This window comes from Bos grunniens, chromosome 1 (assembly GCF_055505025.1).
Source record: "Bos grunniens cultivar Pamir isolate PY7600 chromosome 1, Bosgru_T2T1.0, whole genome shotgun sequence".
NCBI classification, from domain to species: domain Eukaryota; kingdom Metazoa; phylum Chordata; class Mammalia; order Artiodactyla; family Bovidae; genus Bos; species Bos grunniens.
In genome coordinates, this window is record NC_141165.1 from 93,139,619 (window position 1) to 93,163,845 (window position 24,227).

The following is a 24,227-nucleotide window of genomic DNA, read 5'->3' on the forward strand; positions in this document are numbered from 1 at the left end:
GAGAATGGGGGGATGTGAGACTTCAAGCAGGGAGATCAGTTAGCCAACCGTTTTGAAAGTCCGTGTAAGAGAAAACAGGAAAAGTGAGGGTGAGGTGTCACCACTACTGGGTGATAGAAAAAGCTATGGACATGAATAATGAGGGAAAGTATGTGGACTGAAAAGAGGATGGAATTCTGATAAATAACAACATTCAAGGGAGGAGGAAGCTTTCAAGTGAATCAAAGGGAATGGAAGTCCAAGAGAGATGAATCAAGAGGTTCCAGAGTCATTACAGTATCAAATATGAGGTAAGGCAAGACTTGACTTGGCTTTAGTGTGATACCGCTGGTAGCTTTAGCAGGAGAAATTTAATGGAGCATGAAGGTGGAGTGCTTCCTCTGAGAAGCTTAGGTACACACAGGAATAAAGAGACAAGCATTGTGTGAGGTGGAGGAAACATAAGCATAAACAGGAAAGTCACTCAGTCATGTCTGACTCTCTGACCCTACTATAGAGTCCATGGAATTCTCCAGGCCAGAATACCAGAGTGGGTAGCCTTTCCCTTCTCCAGGGGATCTTCCCAACCCAGGGATCGAACCCAGGTCTCCCACATTGTGGGCAGATTCTTTATCAGCTGAGCCACAAGGGAAGCCCAAGAATACTGGAGTGGGTGGCCTATCCTTTCTCCAGTGGATCTTCCCAACCCAGGAATCGAACCGGGGTCTCCTGCATTGCAGGTGGATTCTTTTTACCAACTGAGCTATCAGGGAAGTCTGTATAAACTTGTGAAGTAAGAAGCCATTAGGTTTTGGAAGGAGTGGTCCATCTGGAATACCGTGTGAGTTTTGAGAATGAGGCCACTGCTGAGGTGATAAACCATAAATTTACAATGGCTTTCATCATGGTTTTATGATTTTCTCTAGTCGAACTCTAAATAGACACAGTAAAAGAGTAGAGAAGTTGGGTGGTAAGAGTCCTGCCTCTGGTTTGGAGGTTTGCCATGCAGGCATAGCTGAAGGATGAGTGGCCAAGTAAGTTATGAGAATAACAGATGATGTAATGATGTACTTGGGGTCTGGAAAGGCGAAGGATGAAGTCTGGTGGGGGTAATGGCCATCCGATAGAGGAAGGCTGGGGCAGACATCTGTGATCTTGAGCAAGTAGAAGAAATGAAGCAAAGACAGAAGTTCTGAGAAAGGAATATGGGGGTTTAAGATCACAGACTTCTGTGTTATGAAACAGCCTGATGTGTAACTGTGGAAGCAACAGTTGAGGCAAAAGCTGTAAGCAGTTGTGGCAAATTTTCCTCAGGAACATTGAAGTCATCCAGGATGATGATGGGACATGAGGTAGAAAGGAAATGGAGCCTGGTACCAAAGACTGGAAATCTGGGACATGGATTATATCAGGGCCACAAAGAATGGAAAAATTAAAATAGCTGGATGCCATAAATTCTAGTAGTGAGACTTTTGTATGAGATGGGAAGAAATGGTGCAGAAGCAGGAGTGGGAAACTGGATAAATTTTCTGGGCTTTTCCTAGTCTGTATAATGTGGGAGAAATGGGCAGAGAAAGAATTGTCCTCAGGTGAATGTCAAGGTTTTATTGAAGTCGAAGTGGAGGCAACATTCAGTGAAGAGACTGCAAGGAGGGGGGGACCCTGAGGAACTGGAGGAAAGATCAGGAGTGAGGGGAACTGTTGTTGCCAGACTGGAAATGGGGAAGGGTGGTGGGCTCGCTCAGGAGGGAAACAAAGGAGTGTGGGGATCTGGGAGTGCATAAGAAAAAAAGGCATTTATAACAGTAATGAAGGAAGAGGAGCAGGCCTGACTGGTATAAAGTTCTAAATAGGATATTCCCAAAATGCTTGAATTTTAATCCTCTTGGTAACTACTTTTCACTGCAAATATCACCAAGTTGGGAGCCTAGGCAGTATCATATTTTTTAAGGCCTGACATTTAAACTCATTGAGTGCCTTTCCCCCACTCCCTGCAACCCCCTTCTGAGGTAATATATGCCAGGACAGCAAACTTTTGCTTTTTTTCCTTCAGAGCACCATTAACAAAAATCACTGAAACAGTCCTCCCTAACTCAAGCAATAGAAAAACTTGAATGTGAGTTCACGTTTCTGTAGGTAGATCCACATAACTCCTTAAACGGTGGAGTTCTGAGAATAACTTTTTTTTCTTCTCATTTTTCATTATAACATCCATTGATTTATACCGGGTATCTTGGGTGACATGTATGACTGCAACAGTAAGAGAGTGAAGTTGTAAATATTTGACAATTATTAAAATGCAAGATAACAAAAGCAAGAAAATTTTACTGAAGCAAATCAGGATTTTTGCCTTGAGGAGACCAAACCTTGAAGTAATAAAAAAATCAAACAAAACAAACTAGAACAATGAGCCAGAAGGCATATAATCCACTTTTCCTATTATTGATGTAGATGACCCATGTCTTCTAGTTCATAGTGCCATCATGAGCATTATATATCATTTATTAGAGTACACTTTAAAGCATAACAATCTTTTAATTACACTTAAATGTCTCTATGGATAGGTTTAATATTTATGCTTCTTTAATCAATAGAAAAACATTTTGATTATATCTTTGGAAACATTTATCAAGCTCAACGAACAGCTGAAATCGTGTGGCTTTCCGATAGACTCCTTTGAGAAAGTGCTTTACCTTACAGAATTATAAGCCAGGAAGTACTATGGCATTAAATTAACGCAAAGCATTGTGATTCATCCAGTAAAACACAGGACTCTGTATTTCATGGGCTTCTTATATTTAACCACACCCTCCATCCTCCTAGAAGTGATCCCTGTATTGCTCATAAACCTAGTGCTCCTAGATTTCCTGTGTGTCAGTCGAATCAGTGGTGGCCCCAAGTTTACACCATCTGGACTGACCCTGATCTTCAGCCATCATGCTTCCACCATCTCCCATTTCTCTCCATGCTTGGAAAGGTACTCACTCCCTCTCTACCTTTATTAGGAAGGTGTTGACAAAGGAGGACACAGTCTTTGTCATTCCACATTTTGAACTCATCTTCCTGCTAGAGACATCTAAGATCACACTCCTGGCAACACTTAACCCCAAGATTCACATTGTCATCAGATAGGACATGTTAGAACATGACTCTAATCAGTCCCTGGGGGGAAATGGACCTTCCCTGAACCTCTCCCATTACAACCCCAGACAAATGAATCCTGTTTCCCAACAGCTTTTCAGGCAGAACAGGCCTGTGTAGACAAATGACTGCTCCACCCAACTTGAGGCAAATGTTATTACCATGTGTTAAACATTAGACATGAAAGTAACAATATATCTTGGACCTATGACTTCATCACCAACAGGAGTTAACCCATTTTGTGATGAATGGAAGTGGAGTATGGAACCCTGATGTTACCTGGTTCATTTGCAAAGATCCAAGAGGATTTCACAGCCAAACTAATTCAGTTCAGTCGCTCAGTCGTGTCCGACAGTTAAGACCATGCAAAACCTCAGGTTTATTCTTAGTCACCACTCTAATTGTGTCAATTGATCAAAGCAAAATTCTCAAAATCTGAATGTCTTCCTAGTACCTTCTGGATTTGTAATTGTGTTTAATTTGATTAAAGTCAGTGGGTAACTTGCACACTATTAGCAATCATATTAGAAGATGCTAAGTTGCTACTTGTTTCCCCCTTCTGCTTTCATTTGGTAACTTAATGGGTCTAAATCTTGCTACTAGTTGCTTATAGGCCATTTCATTTGCTACCATCCTTCTCCCCCTTTTCATTAGATTCTTCAAGAATTCCAGAGTTCTTAAGTGCCCAAATATTACCAAGATCTTGCCAAATATTGTCTGTTGATGATGTTTACATTTTTAATCTCCCCAGAATACGGAATTTTGCCTTGGCCAATATTTTGAATTTTAAGGCTTAGATTAGGCTAACAGTGTCTTAATGGGGTTTTGGGTCAGGCCTCTTCATATTCCATTTGAAGCAGAGAGTAAAAGCCACATTCCTTCTACCTGGTACATTTTGGCAAAAAAGTGGGGGGAAAAGGTTGGCTTGCAAGGGCCATTTTGCCAAAATATAGGTTATCATCCTTTTAAGCAGCCATTAACACTGAAAGAAACATTAGAATATGCATGTTTTTCACTTTAAATTCAAGTTTTAAATCAGCCACCCCCATGTTGAGGCCCAATAGTTGAATTTGAGCTACCCCCATATTGAGGACCAATAGCCCTTTGAGAATCTGTTTCTGTAGCCCTATCTAGGGCAGCGTGTAGATCCTCCTATAAATAGCAGCACCTCTTCTCTTGCTTCCCCTGGATAGAAGCAGGCAGTCTAATTTCCATCCAGCCATTCTCAGAGGGGTTCATTTTTCAGTCCCAAGTGGATATCCAAATAGGTAATCTCAGATTTGGGGGGAACAATTTCAAGCATATGAATGTAATGAGTTTTCCCTGTAATGCAATGGAATGTCATCAGTGCCAGGCTTTCCCCAGGAAGCTTATGAAGATGGAGAGGTCCACACTTTAGCAGCAGGACATTGACCAAGAAGGTGAGTCAGCTTCCAAGGCCTTCTGAATTGATTGGGCAGGAAAGCTCAGAGTAGGGAATATCTTCAGTTGTTATTTCATGATGACATCCACACATAAAACCCCTGAAGATGCTACAAATAAAAGATGTCAGAATCTAAGAAACACGGCAGTCATTTAATAAATCTACATGGGTGCCTCAAGTTGAACTCACTTGTTAATGGCGACTTCTCAGTCTATCCCCAGATTAAAATATATCCTCTAAGTGTTACAAACAAAAAATTTAAAATCATCATAAACTAGTTACTCGGCTCAGAGTTCTGATGGTGAAGAAAAGTGCAGTTCCCTCCTTCTCTCACCTGCTAACTGGAACATGATCTTTATCAAAACGTAGATACCACAGTGTACTGAGGTTGACATAACGCCTACGGGCCACATTTGATAAGGCAGAAATGTCCTTTTCAAATATGAATGTGGCCCTTCTCATCTGACACCACTGTACTCCCTCACCTTGCTTGCCTAGGGGGAAAATACTATGCTTGAAGGACTTTTCTTATGGGTTTACATCTCACTGGCTGTTGGTCTGATATTTTACTCACCCAATGAGAATGCAAAACACACAAGCCAAAGGCCTATTAACTGTTCCCCTTGCTCACTCAGGGTCCTCTGAGAGCAGAGCGCATGGGCTGGCCTGCCAGTTATCTCTGCCATAGATACTGACTTAAAAGGCATAGGACAAGGCTTCAAAACTCAGTAAGGCTTATCAGAAAGAAGAGAAAGAGCAACACGTAACTGTTGCAGGACATCAGCTTCCAATTTCTCACTAGAGGAGGTAACTTCAGTTCAGCTCCTAAGCCAGCCCAGTACCAGCCTCAGTTGTGAGGTCAGCCCAGAGGTACTGCTAGCTCTTAAGAGAAATATGTGCAGTGACTGAGCTTCTGGACAGAGTTCAGCCAGCCTTGAACCTGAGAAGAGGTGCACAGGGCTAAAAATAGGTCCTATACTTCCTTTGTTTTTCAAACAAGATAGTTGTCCTCGAAGGTCTGAAAGTGTTGATACCTTGATGGGTTTTGCCTTGAGCAGGGCTCCTGTGAAGACGCCCTTTTTGGAAAAAGCACCAAAAATCTGTCAGCAGGTTATGTTAATCATCCTTTCTCTTTACAGTTGCAAAGAACCACTTGATGTTCTAAATAACGAAAATAAGATCAGATTGGTTTATTGCTTCTGCTTGCGTACACACAGGAGAAGAGCAAGTCTGAGCACCTGGGGTGGGTGGTGGGTGAGGCGGACTATGGAAAGGGGAGGAGTGCCTCAAAGCTGCTGTTCAGCAACGGAGGGACAATGAGGAAGGAAGGCATCAAGAAGCACAGCTCTGATCAAGCGGGAATGATGGCCGCCCTGCATGGGTCCTTCTCTCTCCTCCTAGGATTCCCCCCTTATCTTCTCCTATACTCAGATCCCAGCTGAGGAAAGAAAGTGAAGCTGAGCTAGAAGTGTTTTTTTTACAAATGTCCCACTGATTTAAGCACTGCACGTTTAGAGTGTAGTTCTGCCTATGTGTGAGGCTTTTCTCTATGATGGCATCCTGTTCATGAACTCAGACACTGGAAGGAGAGCAGATCACTTCACTATCACACCTAAATGAAGATTCAGCACATTTCACTGAGGTAGCCCTCAGCTCAGCTCCCATCCTCCCCAACTACTGAACTCATAAATCAGAGGCAGGACAGTGGAGTCCCAAATTAATAAAAGCCAGACCCAGAAAGTCTTCTTGAATTGCACCAGTCTCAGAGTCTGCTCTGGAGAATACATTCTGATTTTCTATGCTGGTGTATGGAGCCATCTGGGACAGGTCTGCAGGGATTCAGGGAAAGCATGGGTAAATTCACCCACTTGGATATCGAAGTGTATGTTAGTTTGCATTTCCAAACCTGCTTCTACTCTGGATAGTACACTTTTACAAAGCTTATCAGAAAACTGGTCTAAAAGAACACATGCTTTAAAGAGCATTAAAAAGCATGAAGTAAATAGGAGGCCTTTAAACCTCAATAGCAACATTTGTCAACATAGGCAAAGGGTTTCTCTTTCAAAAGATATTCTCACATCCACCTCTTAACAGCACTAGATAATGGTAACGGGGGAGTGATGCAACGGTTTAAGCCCCACATATCACTGGAGGCCAGCATTTCATCCTTTTCCCTTACCTGAACTTTCCCTGCCTGCTCAAGTAGGCTTATTTAAATGTCATCTCTTGTCCTTCCCCTGACCTCTCTTCTGGCAAATGGCCTAATTAATAAATGGTCAAAAGGCTAAAGAAAGAGAAGAAGAGGCCAAAATAAGCCCAAACTTGGATAACCTCTGCCTGGAATATAGGCAAGGAGCCTTTGTAATAACTTCCAGATGAATCATGACATTTTCTCAGGTACCAGCAGGCGAACTGATGTCATTCTATTTGCCTTCCACTTCTTCCATCCAGAATCACTGATCTCCGCTGGGGCTGGTAAAAACAGCTTGTTGAGGTCTCTAGTCTCTGGCCATTCTTAGGGATGGTCATTTTATTCCTAAGTGTAACCCCTTCTGGTGTGACCCATGTGTTTTCTGCCAACTCCCCACAAAGCAGGCCAGGGGAAATTGTCTGGGTGGGACTTCTGATAGGGGACAGCAGGACCTTGGAATCTGTCCCTGTAGATGAGGGGGGTGGGTGGTCCATAATGGGGAAAGGAGGACTGAATAAGATTAGGCTCTGAGGTCTTCCTGGTCTAGACCTATGGAAAGGCTTAGAACCCCCTGATGAGCGCTCTATTTTTGAAGAAAGAAGGTTGTCCCCAGATGGCTCTGTCTCTGATGTGCGCTTTCTACACTGTACTACTGCATCCTGAGTGGTCAGCAGGTTGGCCAAACCTGGTTCTGGAGAAACGGTGGGTCCCTCACACACGTGAGATGCAGTGGTATCCACTGGCAAGGATTCAATGGCTCCTGTATCTTGCTTTGGCTTTTCTTCCCTTGGGCTTTCCAAGGAGGAGAGAGAATCATCTTTGGTAAGTTTCTGAGAGGTCCCACCAGTGGAGCCAGCTTCCTCTTGGTTCCTCTCCAGGGGCTGAGCCCCACTCTCCTCTGAGCTCTGAGAGGGCAGGGGCTGTGGGATCTGAGTGTACTGAATCTTGGGTGGGATGACTGGGACTGCCCTGGCCTGGCACATTTTGACCATGAAAGAGGTTCTCACAGCTGACACACTCACAGGAGCTGAGTTACGGCGGCCCGTCAGGGCATGGGCAACCATGTCCAGGTCCTGAGAGTCCTGGGAGTAAACCCTCCAGGGGTCTACTTTACCATGAGATGAGGTCAGCCATGTGACCTTTGGGTCTCCTGGCTCAGAGAGGTGCACTTCAGGTGACCCAAATGAGGCTGCATTCTCAAACCGGAAGAGGTCAATGATGGGAATGGTGGAGTCCAAGTTGAGAGACGAAGGCCTGTTTTTCCCCTTCGGGGCCCCACCCTCACTACTCTTGCGCTGGAACTTAGGGGGATGCTCTCCAGGTGAGGTGTGGTCCTGCACACCAGGTGAGTTCTCCTTGCTGCTGTCTGGCTCAGGATCACCACCAGGTTCAACCCGAGGGTTGTGTGGCCCCACGTGTGGTCCCAGTTCCTTTCCTTCTGCTAGACCGACAGGGCTGGATTCTGCTGATGCGGGCTGTGAACCACCTGGTGCCTTCTGCTTAGGAGGAACCTCTGTCCTTTTCAGGCCAGAGAGCTCTTGAAAGGACCTCTTGGCTTTCTCATCCCATCCAGTAATCTCACTCCTGGGTGCCAAGGGCTGCAGGGGGTTGGAATTCCTTTCTGCTTCAAGATCAGCACAGCTGCTGGAGGAGGAACCCTTGAGAGTCCACTGGCTCTTAACCATGGTTTTGCCATCTAGAGAATGGCTCTGGCGAAGGCTGGGCCTGTGAGAAAGCCTCTTTTCTAGTCGGTGGCCCTGGGGGCCCTGCATCTGGGTCTCTTGTACATCTTTAAGGGTGGGTGAGTGCAGGGGACTTGTCACCCACTGGGGCTCCTCCCAGGGCTCCACCATCTCCAGGCCATGCTGGGCAATGTCTGTCACAGTGTCGTCGTCATCACAGTCTGAGGGTTCCTGTACTGAGTGGGCTACGTCCTCCTCTCCTTGTGGGGAAATCTCGGCCTCCCTGGTTGGGCTAGGAAAACTAGAGCCTTTGCTCTCAGGAGCAGGATTCTTTGAATTTTGCTTTTCACTTTCTTCTGAAGAGGCCTTGTCTCCCTGACAAAGGCTAGGGATCTCAGGGCTGCCTTTGGACTTCATTTGGTCTGCATATGGATTGGTTCTCAAATTCCCAGATGAGTCTTCTCTCTCAGGGCCACTCTTCAATAGTTGGACTCGAGGTTCCTCCTCTAAAGGTGTTGGAGGGGGAGCAGCAGGTGGGAGCAGAGGAGACAGATTCCCTGGGGCTCCCACTTCCATCCTTGTTTGTGGAGAAGACTTCTCCAATGGAACTATTTCCAGAGGAGTCAGGCTGGCAGGGTCTGGGCGCTGGCCCTTTTCGGGGTCTGGCTCAGATCTAGGGAGGATGCCGGCTGTCTCCAGCTTTTCTCTATTGGCTGCTGTGGAAGTGCCCAGTGTGCTCTGATTGGTTGGATTCTTAGTCCACTCCTCCAGAGGGGCGGAGACTGGAGCTGGGGTGGAGCTCCCAGGGGGCTCCGGGGAAGCAAAAGGCCCTGGACTAGATTCAAGAATACGCTGAGTTGGGCTGATCTTTAGAGCAGGTGGTGCCAAGGAGGAGAGTTCCTCCTCAGATTCAATAATTTTCAGCTCCTGTTGAATCTCAGACCAGATCAGGGCGTTGACCAGATCATCTTCATCCTGAAAAACATCAAGAAACTGATTACTTTCGAACCAAAGACACTGGGCACAGTTTCCCAGGGAGAGAAGGGTCTGCACTACCAGCTGCACTACCCCAGCACACAAAGGATAGGGCACTAATGGAGACTGAAGATGTTTATTAATGCTCACGGTGTACCACAACACACATTAAACGTGTTTTCTCACTTGTCCCAAGAACCCTAAAAGATAAATGCTACTGTAATTACTCCCATTTTGGAGATGAGGCAACCTATGTTCAAACAAATTAAACATTTTGCCAAAGTCACAGAGCAGCAGATCAGGATTGAAATCTAGGTTAGTCTACACCTGAACATAAGCACTTAACCCCTGTTCATTGTTGCCTTATAAAACCAACCCAATCCCTGATCTCATATAACTTCAGATTGATCCAATGGCTCATAAAAATGAGGTTCTCCCAGTGGAATGAAATGTTAACTCCTGCCCTGACACCTGCTTTCCAAATAAATACAGCTATCCCTTCTTACTAATGAAATACATATTTCACAATGAAAAAAGATATGATACATATTAAAAGAAAAAAGAATGAAAAATAGCAAAATGGGACTTCCCTGGTAGTACAGTGGTTAAGAATCCACCTGCCAATGCAGGGGACATGGGTTCAGTTCCTGGTATGGGAAGACTCCACATGCCATGGGCAACTTACACCTGTGTGCCACAGCTACTGAGCCCAAGTGCTGCAACTACCAAGGCCCCTATGCCTAGAGCCTGTGCGCCACAAAAAGATGCCACCACAGTGAGAAGCTATAGTGAAGAGTAGCCCCCACTCACAACGATTAGGGAAAGCCCAGGTGCCGCAACAAAAAATAAATAATAATAAAATAGTTGTTCTTTTTTAAACTATAAAATTCTGAGCAAATCAGAAGAGTTTCCATTGCCCTTAGGTTAAGCTCCAAATCCCTTCCAAGCAACCCTGCATGACGTGACCCACGCTTTGCTCTGAGCCTCACTTTCTCTAGTCCATGTTCCCATTCTCCAGCCTTGTTCTTGTTCCTTGAATGTTCTGTACTCTTTCCCATTTCAGATTCATGGCACATCTTACTCTTTCTGCCTGGGAGTCTCTCCCTCCCTATTCTGCTCCCTACCCCTTTCTCCTAGCTTAAGTTCTGAATAGAAATATCTATTTTTCAGAGATGCCTTCTCTGACCCCCATGAACCCCCTCCTCCCTCTGACTAGGTTGAGCCCTCCTGTGACATGCTCCCACAGAAACCATACTTCCATAGCATCCTAGAAAAGACTTGGTTTGTGATCTTTCTATCTATTAAGCTGTCATCTCCAAGAAGACAGAGATGGTGATCATCTTGTACACTGTAGTGATCCCAGTGCTCAGCAGTGTGTCTCACACAATATAGGTATTTAATACATGTTTTTAAATGAATGAATGAATTGCTGCTTTTACTTGTTCTCATGAATCCAGCCTGGTTCTCCTACCATAAACTTCATCTGCTTCTCAAAGCAATGCAATTCATACTTTATCCCTCCCAGAGTTCAATCCCCAAAATAATGTTTGCATCTTTCTCTTTCTATAAATACAAACATACTGTACAGGAACCCTTAATCAGCCCTCTGGAGGCCACTGTGGTGGCCCTGCACTGCCCTAACTTTAGCCCATAAGCCTTTTATACCCGTCCCAGAGACCAAGTTCCTGAAAGCTACTTAAAAGGCAAAGTCCTTTTCTCCTCTGGCATACTCCTCCAAGTCACACTCAGGTCACCAGAGGTATTTCCCAAATGCAAGACTCCTCTCTCGGTGTCCCTAGAAAACCTCCTCAAACTTCAGCTTAAGCAATGATATCCCTTCCCCCAGAACCTTGGAAAATCCCACCTCTGAAAGGTGGGAAAGGTTCAGTATGCTCTGGCATCATGTTTAAAGTTCTCCAGAGCCATAGGAGGACGGAATAGATCCTGAAAATCTTACAGAAGATTTTCACAAACAAGCACAGATAACGTCTACCCAGAATGTCTGGAAGAAGAGAGCTGGCCCCCATGAGTGGTCATCATGTTTGGGCCCAGGACATGACAAGCAGGTTTTGTCCTGCTTTCTGGATTGAATGTCATCACATTCCCAGCAAATTACTGATTTATGGTTACTTCAGGTCAGAAATATTTAGAGCTGAGTTTGTCCTAGGGAACTTGAGCTGAATGGTTACTTATTATCACCACAGGACCCCTGAAAAGTTCACTGCAGAAAAAAAAAATCCCAGACCTGATTAGAATGCTGTGCCCTAAAGTCTCTTTGGCATAAACTGGTTCTTCAAACAAGTAAACAAACAGCAAAAAAAAAAACTTTAAACTGTACCAAGAGCCCTTGAAAAATGAAGACCCTACTGACTGGACCAGGCAGTGAGTCTACCTTACCATCTCATGGAGAAACACTGCTTCAGCTCTGGCCCCGGGGTTCTCCTGCAGAGCGCTGGCCGCCACCTGGCTGGTCTCTCCACTCTCCTCCACCACCTTCTCTTCATCCAGCTTCTTCTCTAATTCACTTGAATGCTGAGAACCCAGGGGGCTTTCTGAGGTTTTCTTCTCCTCCACTTGGGTGCCTGGCTCCAGGGGAAGGCCTTTGCTGCATTCCAGTGTTCTCACCGTGTCTGGTCCTGGCTTGGTATTCTCGAGAGCTGCCTTCTTAGGTACAGATGCTGCAATGAGGATAAGAGTTATCAGCTGAAGGAGACTCCATGTCAAGAGGGGCCATTCCCAGCACAGTCATAGTCCTGGACTAGCTCTGCTTCACAAGGATGGAGGGGATTCTCCCAGCTCACTACTCCCTCACATTCTTTACCCTTTCCTCCTATCAATGATCTGTCCTCAGATCCCAGAGTCTCAGAATGCTGGAAGTGGGAGGGACCTCGAAGATCATCTGGTCCAGTTGTTTTCAACTGGGAACCATTGAGTCCTCCCCTCTCCAGGGGACATTTGGCAATGTCTGGAGACACTGCTGGTTGTTGCAACCAGGTGGGGGAAGTGGCTACTGACATCTAGTGGGCGGAAGCCAGGAACACTTCTAAATATCCTACAAAGCATAAGACAAACCCCCACAGTTACCCAGTCCAAAATGTCAGTAGTGTTGAGGTTGAGAAACCTGGTACTAATCCAGTCTTTTGCTTGCTGTCTAAGGTCACAGAAATCTGTTATCTACACCAAGCTACAAAGATGTATTATGATTATGACTGCAGCTTCCTATGTGACTCTTCTCAGGGACTACCTGCACATTCACTTGGATATATATTTACATCTAAAGTGATTCAACTCTGATCTTAAACAGCAGACAGAGAGTAGAGGCAGCAAATCTCATGTTTGGCCCCTAATGCCTTTCATGAAGAAGGTCCTATTTCACCATATAAGGCTGTTTCCACAGTGTAGGATAAAGTCTCCATACCTTGCACAGTGCTGGTTATATAGAAGATCCTCAGTGATATTATTTACATTGGAATTAAAGAAGCCTGAGTTCAAATGTTAGTTTCTCAATGAATCTTGTAATCTTGGTACATGGCATAATACTATATAATAACATATTACAGGGCTGTTGTAAAGATAAAGAACATTAGGGAGGCAAAGCGCCTAGTATAGAGTCTGACATAGAGTACAAGCTCAGGAAAGTTTATTGATTAAGAACAAATTCTTTTCATTGCCACTAGTTATGCTGGTGACTTAACTCAAGGCTTCTGACCACACGATGGCCTTGAAGCTCAGTCAGACCCAGTAACAGCATCCTGAGGTCGGAACGAATAACACTTCAGACCTGACAACAGTGCTGTTTTCTCCTGCCCATCACTTGGCAGGCTTGTTTTTTGAAATTTAATTTAGTTTTTGAATATGTAAAACAACTACAGAGTTGAAAAGTTAAAATTATATGAAACAATGACCTCAGAAAAGTTTAGCTTTCATCCCTGTGTTGCTTCCAGTCTGTTCCACACCCTCACTGTCTCCTATGGAGAACCATTTTTATTAGTTTCTGGTTTATTCTGCCATAGTTCATTTCTGCATGGATAAGCAGATACTTGTACCATCTATTTTTCATTCCCCACCTTTATTACACAAATGTGTAATATGATCTATATTACACATGTGATCTATACTGTTCTTGCTTTGCGTTTTTTTACTTAAGAACCTATCTTGAAGTCTATGCCATGTTAGTATATAACGAAATTGACTGTTCTTTAGGATGTGGGCTTGCCTTGTGGCTCAGCTAGTAAAGAATCCGCCGGCAATGCAGGAGACCTGGGTTTAATCCCTGGGTTGGGAAGATCCCCTGAAGACGTAAAAGACTACCCATTCCAGTATTTAGGCTTAGAGAATTCAACGGACTGTATAGTCCACAGGATCGCGAAGAGATGGGCATGACTGAGCAACTTTCATTTTCATTTTCTTTAGGATGTGGCTGAGTTTGAGTTCCCCTCAAAATAGAGCCTTAGTCAAGGGCCTGGCAGCAGGCGGCTTATTTGAAAGGTGGTCCCTGGAAACAGGAGTGAGGAGGTGAGATGGAGGAAATGTCAATAAAGTGTTACCACAACCAGAGCAACCAGAATGCAGTCCTCGGTGACCCTCTGAAGAGCCATGAGGAAATGTGCCCCAGAGTTATTCCACCAAGGGTGGGCAGCAGGCTCATTAGCCCACTGACTCCCATCACCTACTGGTTGACAGCTGCCTTAGTTAAACTCCACACTTCTGGGCTTTCCTGAGCAAGGGCTGGGTAAGAGTCTCCCTTCAGAAAAAGCCCCGAGGCAGAAAACCAGAAACACAAGGCAGACACTTGAGGCAGAATTGTGCAAAGAAACTATCCCTCGCGGATGCATAAGAGCCTGAGGAAGGGGTGCAGGGCTCACAAGGCTATGAATCCCATGGAATTCAACTATGGGAATGCATCCTGGTTATTCAATCCATCTCCTAAAGATGACGTTTGAGATGTGTCCCGTCTTTTGCTATTATAAATAATGCCATGGTATGCATACACATTTTGTGCTTGTGCAGCTACTTATTTAGGACAAATTTTTGGAAGTGAAGCTTCTGGGTAAGAGGGTAATGCATCAGTGATTTAAAAAAAAATGTTTTCTTCCCCTTCTACGAAGATCCCTTAGTTGGATGTTGGCCACTGTCTCTTTTTGCAAAGCTCGGGGTCTTCCATTTGTTGGCCGCAGACTCTTGAAGCGGGGAGTGGGAGAAAGGCCTGCAGTGCATGTGAGCTTGTTCAGATCACTCTCTGTCCCGCTCAAAGCCCTCCTCACTCTGGCCCGGCCACATGTCCACTCTCCTCCCACTCCCTGGGGTAGACAGTGAGCAGACCCAGTACCCCTGACCGGCCTTATACTTCCCTGCTCTGGTCCTTCCTGAGACTCAAACCTTCCCCATTTCAAGATAGTAACCTAATAACATATCTTATGGAGCCTCCCCAGACTGCACTCTCCCTCTCCACTTCCTACAGCATTCACTGTTATTACCTGTGTGTGGCTAAGCCATCGGGTTACCATTTTCTTTCCACTCGTATGTGATGCCCATCCCTGGGTTAAGCTTCTCAGCACAGAGGCAGTACCTATGTCAAGAAACTATCGTGTAAGGGACTAGCAGTCCAGTACTTGCTGTGGCTGGGTACTTGTAAGCTGTAAAGGAGTCTCTGTAGCTCAAAAGAGGAGGAAGGGCATTGTCAGATTGCCACATGGGATGCTTTATATATGAAGTGGGTGACCATGGAGATAGAGACTTCTAATGTCCCCTAGTATCCTTTCTCTTCCTAATTTTGAAATAGAACCATCTCAGCCACTCAAGTTTAGCTAGGTACCTGATCATCCAGTCAGCCACACTTCTCAGCCTCCCTTGAAGGTCAGCATGGCCATGAGAGTTTTGGTAGATGGGATGGAAGTAGAAGTTTGGCCAAAAGTAGAAGAATGGGTTTGAGCAGAGTGACTAAAACTTTGAATCGGGTTACCTGGAAAATTGTCTTAATTCTTTTTCTTTTAACTATTGCTATTGCACAGAAGAAATAAAAAATAATGTATTAAGGAAGGTGGAGTTCTTCATTTGGAATAATTATGAAGGTAATTAGAACCGATGTTAACCTAACCCCACCAGAGACAAAGGTAAGCCCCCACCTGCCCCGCAATGTCCCTGAAACTTTTGGCATCTCCCTCTGGCCACTGGTCCTAGAGTCACATGGCTGCCTCCTATGAGGTCCCTCATTCTGCCCTGGCTGTCAGTAGTCACAGTCAGGGAAGCAGGCTGGCACCTCCATCAGTGTCTTTCCAAGACCAATTTGATACAGACTGGGTATTCTGATTTAGAGAGATGGAAGGAGAGAGGGTAAAAAAGATAACAGATTGTCTGCCAAAGACCTCTTGGGTCCTGGGGACCCTCTCTTTTAAGAAGGACAACCAGTCACATAAAAGCCTTTAGAAACACTTTTTTCCTCAAAGGTTTCACTTCCTCTTCTAGCCCTCCCCCTGTTTCACCCCACACCAGCCCATAGAGCATTCTCCAGACAGGGTGTCACTTAACACCTCTGAGTTTTTACCCCTCTTGTGCCCCATCCTGAAGGGAAGGGGGAGGAGAATGTTTACTGAGCGTCCTCTGAGGGCCACACTCTAAGCAGGCATTTCATGAACAATCTCCCGTGCAGAACTCATCCCAGCCCTTGAGACAGGAGCCATCTCTGCTCTGCAGAACAGAAACAGGCTCAGAGATACCAACCAGCTCTCATGCTGCCCCAAAGTGGTGAAGCTCAAATCTGGACCCTTCCAGCTGGAGTCCAAAATCTATACACTTCTCATAATGGTCCAGTGCCTCTCGGCGCAGAACACCCTTTTCCATATCTTCTGCATTAAAAAGTCCTACACGTTAATAAAGGCCCAAATGTCACCACTTCTGAGAAGGACTCCTGGAATCCTCCTGAGAGGACTGCTCCATGCTATTGATCTCTTTTCTGAACCCCTCTTTCATAACATTTTGGGAACTTATGTGCTCCTTCATTCAAAAGCCCAATGGAGCATAGATCCAGACAAAACTACAATCAAAAAAGATACATGCACCCCTACATTCATAGCAGCACTGTTCATAATAGCCAAGATGTGGAAAAACCTAAATGCCCATCAACAGATGAATGGATAAAGGAGATGTGATACATATGTACAATGGAATACTACTCAGCCACAAGAAGAATGAAATAATGCCATTTGCAGCAACATGGATGCAACTAGAGATTATCATCCTAAGTGAAGTAAGTCAGAAAGAGAAAGATAAACACCATCTGATATCACTTGTACGTGGATATTACTTGAATATGGAATCTAAAATATGACACAAATGGGAACTTCCCTGGCAGTCCAGTGGTTAATACTTCACCTTGCATGGTAGGGGGTGTGGGTTCAATCCCTGGTTGGGGAACTAAGATCCCACATGCCTTGTGGCCAAAAAAACAAAACGTAAAACAGAAACAATATTGTGACAATTCAATAAAGACTTTAAAAATGGTCCAGGTCAAAAAAAAACCTTTAAAATATGACACAAATGAACCTGTCTGCAAAACAGAAACAGACTGGTGGGCAGAGAGAACAGACTTGTGCCTGCCAAGTGGGAGGGCTTTCGGGAGGATGCGGTTAGCAGATGTAAACTGTTACATATGGAATGGACAAACAACAAGGTCCCACTGTGTAGCACAGATAACTATATTCAACATCCTATGACAAACTTTAATGGGAAAGAATATTAAAAATGTATTTGTATGTATAACTGAATCACTTTGCTGTACAGCAAAAATTAACACAACACTATAAATCAACTATACTTCAATGTAAAAAATAAATTCTCAAAAAAGAAAAAAAAAAAAAAAAGCCCAAGGAGGGTGTTAGGCTACTTCTACCAGTTCACCCTGTGCTGCAGGAGGGCTCAGGGCTTCAGCTTCCCTTCCTAGCCTGTGAGCCTGCTGGGGGAAGGAATTGCATTTTAAGAATCTTTGTAACCCTACAGCCCATAGCAAACATGAGAGGGAGCATGGCAGAATGCTTGGATTTTCTAAAAGTCTGGATTAAAATCCTGACTTTTATATGCCCTTGCTAGGAGCCCTCAGGCAAGTTAACAAATTCCTCTCTTAGCAACTATATAATAACCTCAAGGAGTTGTTGTGAGGAGAAATGAGATAACTCATGTAGAACCCTTAGGACAGTGCCTGACATCATGATAAGTAATCAGAAAAAGTTGCTGCTGCTAATTGAGATAGAAATATTCTTAAACCACAATGAGAATCTGTTGGTTTGTCTCTCAGTCATCCTTTCCTCTGAGGTTCTCACTATTTCCCTTTTGTGTTGCTCACAGTTGGTTGTTGGTTCTCACCCCAGAGAGGGCCCAGAGCCTCAAGCTTGGCCAATCTTAGAATCCTATTTGTCCAGCCACAGTGATTGGCCCAAGGCTGGGCATGTGACCCAAGCAGACCCAATCAGAGTCCTCGCTGTGTTTGATACAAGGAAACTGAGAGGTAGATGCTCCTTCTCATTGCTCAGGCTGCTAGCCATGTTCCCGGCAGACATGAGGTAGAAATTTGGGATGGGTGGATGGAGAGATTGTGTCTGGAAGAGCTGAATCCCCAATTCCAGCTCTGCATTCCATTCCGTGAGTTTCCCTCCCCTTCCTTCTCACTATATGAATGAATAAAATAATAACAAGTAACATTTACACCGTACTTGCTATGTACTAGACCCTGTTCTGAAAGCTTTACATGTATTAACTAATACTCACAATTTAATATTCCCATTTTACAGATCAAGAAGCTGAGGCATGGAGTGGTTATGTAAACTTGTTGAAGACTGTACAGCAAAATGGCTGAGCCTGGACTTGTAACCAGGCAGGCTGGCTCCAGAGCCCATGGTCCTAACCACTTCTCTACATTGTCTTGCAACAAGACAATGTTTAAGTTTGGTTTTTCCTTTCTTGCAATGGAAAGAGACCCTCTCCTCCTCTTTTACCTGTAGAAGTCTCAGCACTCAGTGGCTTCTCCTCTTCGGGCCAATCTCCACTGTCTGAGCCCTGGAAAGAAAACTCTTCCAGGCTGGAAAGAGACTGTAGCTCCTTTGGGGGGGTTCGGCATGGGGTGCTGTTGGTGCTGATGACAGCTGATACACGGAGTGGCACAGATACGGCAAAGGGCTTGGAAATGTTCAGGGCCTTGCGCTGGTGACGGGGAGAAGGCTCCATTTGGAAGAGGCTGCTGGTAAAGACAGATCTGCTGGGGCTGTCGTTTGAGGTGTAGAACATGCCCAGCATCTTCGGGGCTGTTTGCTCGCTCTCAGGATCTTCGATGGGTCGGAACACCTTCAGCTGCTCAGGCGGGCCCCGGGCCTGAGCCCCTTGCGGCTGGCTTCGGTCTCCGCCCACATCAAAGCCGCCTTCCGCCCCTGCCGGCATCCCCTCCTGGCCCCATTCGCCCTCCTGCTTGCTGAGGTCACAGGAGCTGCCAGTGCTAGTCGAGTGCATTTTCGCTGCTGGGATGAAAAATCCACCAGTGGTGACGGTTCGATTGAAATTTCCTTTGGTTTCTTTCCCTGGTGAAAAAGCAAACAAACCTGGTCAGCAGTCTGAGTACAGGCCTCACTGCAGAGACTTCCAGGAAGGGCCAGCACACAATACTTGAATGAATACTGGCAAGACTGGAAGGGCACAGCATGCTAATAAGGGTATGTTGTTGTTTAGTCACTCAGTCGTGTCCGACTCTTTAGTGACCCATGGACTGTAGCCCACCAGGCTCCTCTGTCAAAGGGATTTCCCAGGCGAGAATACTGCAGTGGGTTGCCATTTCCTTCCGCTGGGGATCTTCCTGACCCAGAGATGGAAGCTGTGTCTCCTGCATTGGCAGGTAGATTCTTTACCACTGAGCCAGCAGGGAAGCTCATCAATAAGGGTATAGCTATCCTAATAAAGACAGGTACCTAACATTTGGTTGACAAGAGGAAACATGTGCACAGAATTTTCTTATGATATCTTGATAGAACCTTCTGCTGTGTCACATGTATCATAGTCAAACCTATGGTTTTTCCAGAGGTCACATATGGATGTAAGAGTTGGACCATAAAGAAGACTGAAAGTTGAAGAATAGATGCTTTTGAATTGTGTGCTGGAGAAGACTCTCTTAAGAGTCCCTTGGACTGCAAGGAGACCAAACCAGTCAATTCTAAAGGAAATCAACCCTGAATATTCACCAGAAGGACTGATGCTGAAGCTGAAGCTCCAATACTTTGGCCACCTGATGTGAAGAGTCGACTCACTGGAAAAGGACCCTGATGCTAGGAAAAGTGGAGGGCAGGAGGAGAAGGGGACGACAGAGGATGAGAGAGTTGGAGGGCATCACCGACTCAATGGACATGAATTTGAGCAAACTCTGGGACAGGGAAGGATAGTGAAAGACAGGGAAGCCTGGCATGCTGCAGTCCATGGGGTCAAAAAGAGTCTGACATGACTGAGCAACTGAACAACAACACATGTATCTGAGTTAAACTTTGCAGGTAGAGCAGTTTCCAAAAGAAAGATACTGCTGAAATGGCTAAATGGAACAGTCATCCACCAAGCATTAAATGTAGATCATGAAAAAATAAAAAGATGATGGGAGATGACAAAATGGTGTTTGCTCAAAATGAAGGTGAAGACAAAAAGGCCAAAATAACAGAGTCTTGTTTCATTTTAAAACTTTAAAACTTATTAAGTTTTCTCTGGCAGATGGACCCAGACAAGGGTTAGATTTCCCAGCAAGGAAAGAGATGCCGTCCTCAGCTAGACCTTTCCGCCTTTTCCCAGGCTTCTTCCTGCTGATTCAGAGGCTCAGAAACTAGAAATGTAAATTAACTAAATGTTAGAAAGCACAGCTGCAAGGAGTGAGCTCCTGACTAACTTAGAAGTGAAGGCAAAGAAAAGTCTGTATGGGAAATAACAAAGCTGAGGGGACAGCAACCGAATTGCCAGGGATCTGGAAAAGAATTCTCACAAAGTGCTACATCTTAGATAACATTGGATTTAAAATTCTTAAAAACACTCTGTAGGAGAAGTGTAATTATCTCCCTGAACACATGAAAAAACCAGACTTGAGAGGTTAGATAACCTCCCCAATGCCCACGGAAGTGGTGACCTAGCTTTTGAAATATTAAATTCTGCAAAACTGGGCAAGAACTGCCCCCAAGAGGTTTCAGAATCAAGCAAAGTGATGAATATAAAGGTGTGAAAATGCTAAAAGGATCGTGTCCGCTTAAAAAGACCTCACTGAATATTTTACAAGTTTAGAATTATTTTTTTCAAAGTCGTTTCTAAAGATTTTCTGTTTTGTTTCAGGCTGCCTCATTTATCAAAGAGCAAAATATCTTGTATTATTTTGGACTGGAAAGTTATGGTTTAAGTATGGGGGAGTTTAAACAGCCTACTGCTAGGGAAGCCCTGGGTCTTTCAAGTTGTAGCAATGCTTGCTAACTACAAAAATCCTTGTTAGCTTGTTAGTTAACAAAAACAGAAGTGAGGGCGACAGCGTGTCAGTCTCTTAAGGCTGAAGCTGTAAGAACCAACGTGGTGAGGTGCTGCTTTGGTGATGGGTGTCGGCTGGCATGCAGCTATGTGCGCATCTACTCCAATAAGCGAGGACCAGCTGTGTGCCAGGCTGGTGCCGTCGGTGTTTATTAATGAATGAAGGAATGAATCTCCCAACTCAAAATCCTGAATTGACAAACACAATGAAGCCAATGCCTATGGAAACACCTAAATTCAAAACTCTTCTTTATGCCCCAAGAGGGAGCCACTTCTGCCTTAGTTTTCAGGTGTTGATCTATTATCTGCTTCAGGACGGAATGTAAAGAGGCTGTTGTCTCCAGCTACGGTTGGAGGAAGGCTGGAGAAACAGGCCTCTGGGAGAAGGGGCTATGTGGGCGTCTGAAGTTCAGGGTCATGGAGGAGTCTGGGCCTGGGGGATTGCGTGTGAGCAAGACTGGAGATGAGCAGCTTCTGGGGTTGCTGAAGCAAGTCCTGTGTGGGGGCGCCACTCCTCCAGCCGTGATTCCCAGTTCCCAACCCAGCTGGGAGAGCTTACCTTCCACAGGCACTGAGCACAGTGAGTCCATGCTTTTAGCTGGTCGGATGGTAGCCTTTTCCACTAAAGACAAAAGAAAGAACATCCGTGATGAATGCACTTCCGGAGGAAGTGTTTAGAACAATAGGTCAGACTGTAAGTACAACAGGGAAATCTCTTTCCTTTGAAAAACAGTCTCCATGTCACCTTAGATGTTCTCACTTTCTTTAGGGGACTGACCTTATAAAAATAGGGCAATTATAGATCAAAGGTTTATTAACATTTTACAGAGAAAGGTAGATTACAATTTTGTCACAAAGCTCTGATGAGCCAATGAGTATGAAGGTGGCTCAGTTGTGTCCGGCTCTTTGCAACCCCATGGACTGTAGCCTACCAGGCTCCTCTGTCCGTGGGATTCTCCAGGCAAGAATACTGGAGTGGGTTGCCATTTCCTTCTCCAGGAGATCTTCCCAACCCAGGGATCAAACATGGGTCTCCCGCGTTGCAGGCAGACGCTTTACCATCTAAGCCACCAGGGAAGCTGAGCCAATGAGGAGTCCTGAACCCAATTTTACTTTACAAAAAAGATTCAAAGATTCATCCATAGGGTAAAACCCATGGGGCTCCAGGTAACGCCTCCTAGGTGATGGGCCAGGCAGCAGGATTCTTGACTGTAGCTACACTGCTCAACAACCAGAAATTTAGTGCAACAGGTGAGAGGGCCCAGGGAACTTTCCCCCTGTCTCTCAGGAGTCACCTTTTCCCCGTGGGTCACCCTTCTCCCACAAGCAGCTCTGCTTCTTGAGGTCCACAGTCTGGTTGCTCCCCTAAAGCTCTCACCCACCAACCTCACCCTGGAGCAGATCCCAACCAAACAGACCTTTTTTGAGCACCTGCTATGTGCCTGAAGGACTCTGCACCTTTGTAAGCCACTTAAGCAGGTTTTCAGGAGAGTGTGAAAACTTATTAGTCCATGTATAGGCATAAGCATTTTCACAAAATCATCTCTTTTCAGGAAGCCAAACTGGCTGGAAGGTAGTTCCTTCCAGGTCAAACTTGCTAGGATGGGAGAGAGGGCCATTTAGAAGCTGGCCAGGGCTTCTAAAGTAACTCTTTAGAAGCAGCTTTAAGATAACTTTGGATCCAGAAAGATCTGACTTTGAATCCCAATTCTCCCACTGTTGGGCTCAGATAAGCAGCTTACCTTTTTGAACTTTCATTTTTTTGGCATGAAAACGAAGAAAAGTAGAGCTGTTATGAGGATGAAATGAGTAATGCATATAAAGTAGGTTGTATTAATCTAGAATCAAGTAAATGCTGAAGAAGTCATTATTGTTTATTGTTGTTGTTGCTGATGTTATTCAAGATAAACCAGGGCTCAGCAACAAGGGAGAACCCAGGAGATGGTTCTAAAATAAGCACTCAGAGTTGCCCTAGCCCGAGTTGGGTCCTAACTCACACTTGTTTAATCCCTCTTTCAAAGCTCCTTTTTTCCTTCTTGATCCACATCCTGCTTCTTTTGAGAGGCTCTGAATTAACCCCTTAGCCTCCCAGGCTCAGAGCTTCTCTGCCTGGGGCCCACTGGGCTCTGGAAGGACTTAGCAGTGGTGATGCCAAGACTGCCTTCCACCTCCTTCCTTTCAGAAGTAAGCAGAATTCTCATCCTTGGAAGATCGACTATTTCCACAAGTTTACAAAATGACTTCTAAAACTGCTGGCCATTGGGACTTCCCTGGTGGTCCAGTGGTTAAGGACCCACCATCAAATGTAGGAGACATGGGTTTGATCCCTGGTGGGGGAACTAAGATCCATATGCTGTGGGGCAATGAAGCCTGCTTGCTGCAACAAAAAGCCTGTATGCCACAACAACCAAGACTCGACGCAGCCAAATAAATAAATATTTAGAAACAAACAAATAAAAAATCTTGCCTGGCCAGCCTCCTTTCATTCATGTATTCATTTTTTCTTTTGGCTACACTATACAGTTTGCATGGTAGCTTCTCTGGTAGCTCAGCTGGTAAAGAATCCGCCTGCAACGTGGGAGACCTGGGTTCGATCCCTGGGTTGGCAAGATCCCCTGGAGGAGGAAATGGCAACCCACTCCAGTATTCTTGCCTGGAGAATCCCCATGGACAGAGAAGCCTGGCGGGCTATAGTCCATGGGGTCTCAAAGAGTCAGACACAACTGAGTGACTAAGCACAAGCACATATGCAGCTTGCGGGATCTCGGTTCCCTGACCAGGGACTGAACCCCAGCCATGGCAGTGAAAGTGCCGAATCCTAACCATGAGACCACCAGGAGATCTCCAATCATGCATTCGGAGACAAAACTTTGCCTGGTGACTGTGAGTGTCAGAGAGGACGGACAACATTTCTGGCTGCAGGGCCATCAGTGTTCACCTTTCCTGTGGGACCCTCTGTCTGACAATGAAGCTCCTTGTGGCCCTGATGGACACAGAAGGGAACAGTCTCCAACAATTCCCTGGCTCCTTGTCTGGACAGTGACTAAGCACTCAGGGTTCTGTGGTCTATGACTATACAGTTGTCCTCAGGATTTGCAGGGGATTGGTTCCAGGACCCCCACAGATACCATAATCCACTGGATGCTCAAGATCCTTATATAAATGGTGATACCATAATCCACTGGATGCTCAAGATCCTTATATAAATGGTGAACTACAATCAGCCTTGTCTACCCTTATGTCCCACATATGCATATATGAAGGCCTAACTGTAGATATTTATTTATTCATTCAAAGACCTGAATCCCCCTGG

General features: G+C 45.2%; 1 protein-coding gene across 3 annotated transcripts in view; it reads right to left on the minus strand.

Annotated features, from left to right (window-relative positions):
- Positions 1-2,284: 2,284 nt before the first annotated feature.
- The window catches only part of ARHGAP31 (Rho GTPase activating protein 31), a 128,441-nt gene continuing 106,498 nt past the window's right edge, over positions 2,285-24,227 (minus strand). For all 3 annotated transcript variants that reach the window (XM_086404540.1, XM_086404560.1, XM_086404550.1), the window contains exons 9-12: positions 21,474-21,536; positions 18,379-18,954; positions 11,789-12,069; positions 2,285-9,391 (exon numbers count right to left, since the gene is read on the minus strand). In XM_086404540.1, the coding sequence (XP_086260666.1) occupies positions 6,962-9,391; positions 11,789-12,069; positions 18,379-18,954; positions 21,474-21,536 (3,350 nt within the window). In that variant the 3' untranslated portion in view covers positions 2,285-6,961. The remainder of the gene's footprint in view (positions 9,392-11,788; positions 12,070-18,378; positions 18,955-21,473; positions 21,537-24,227) is intronic.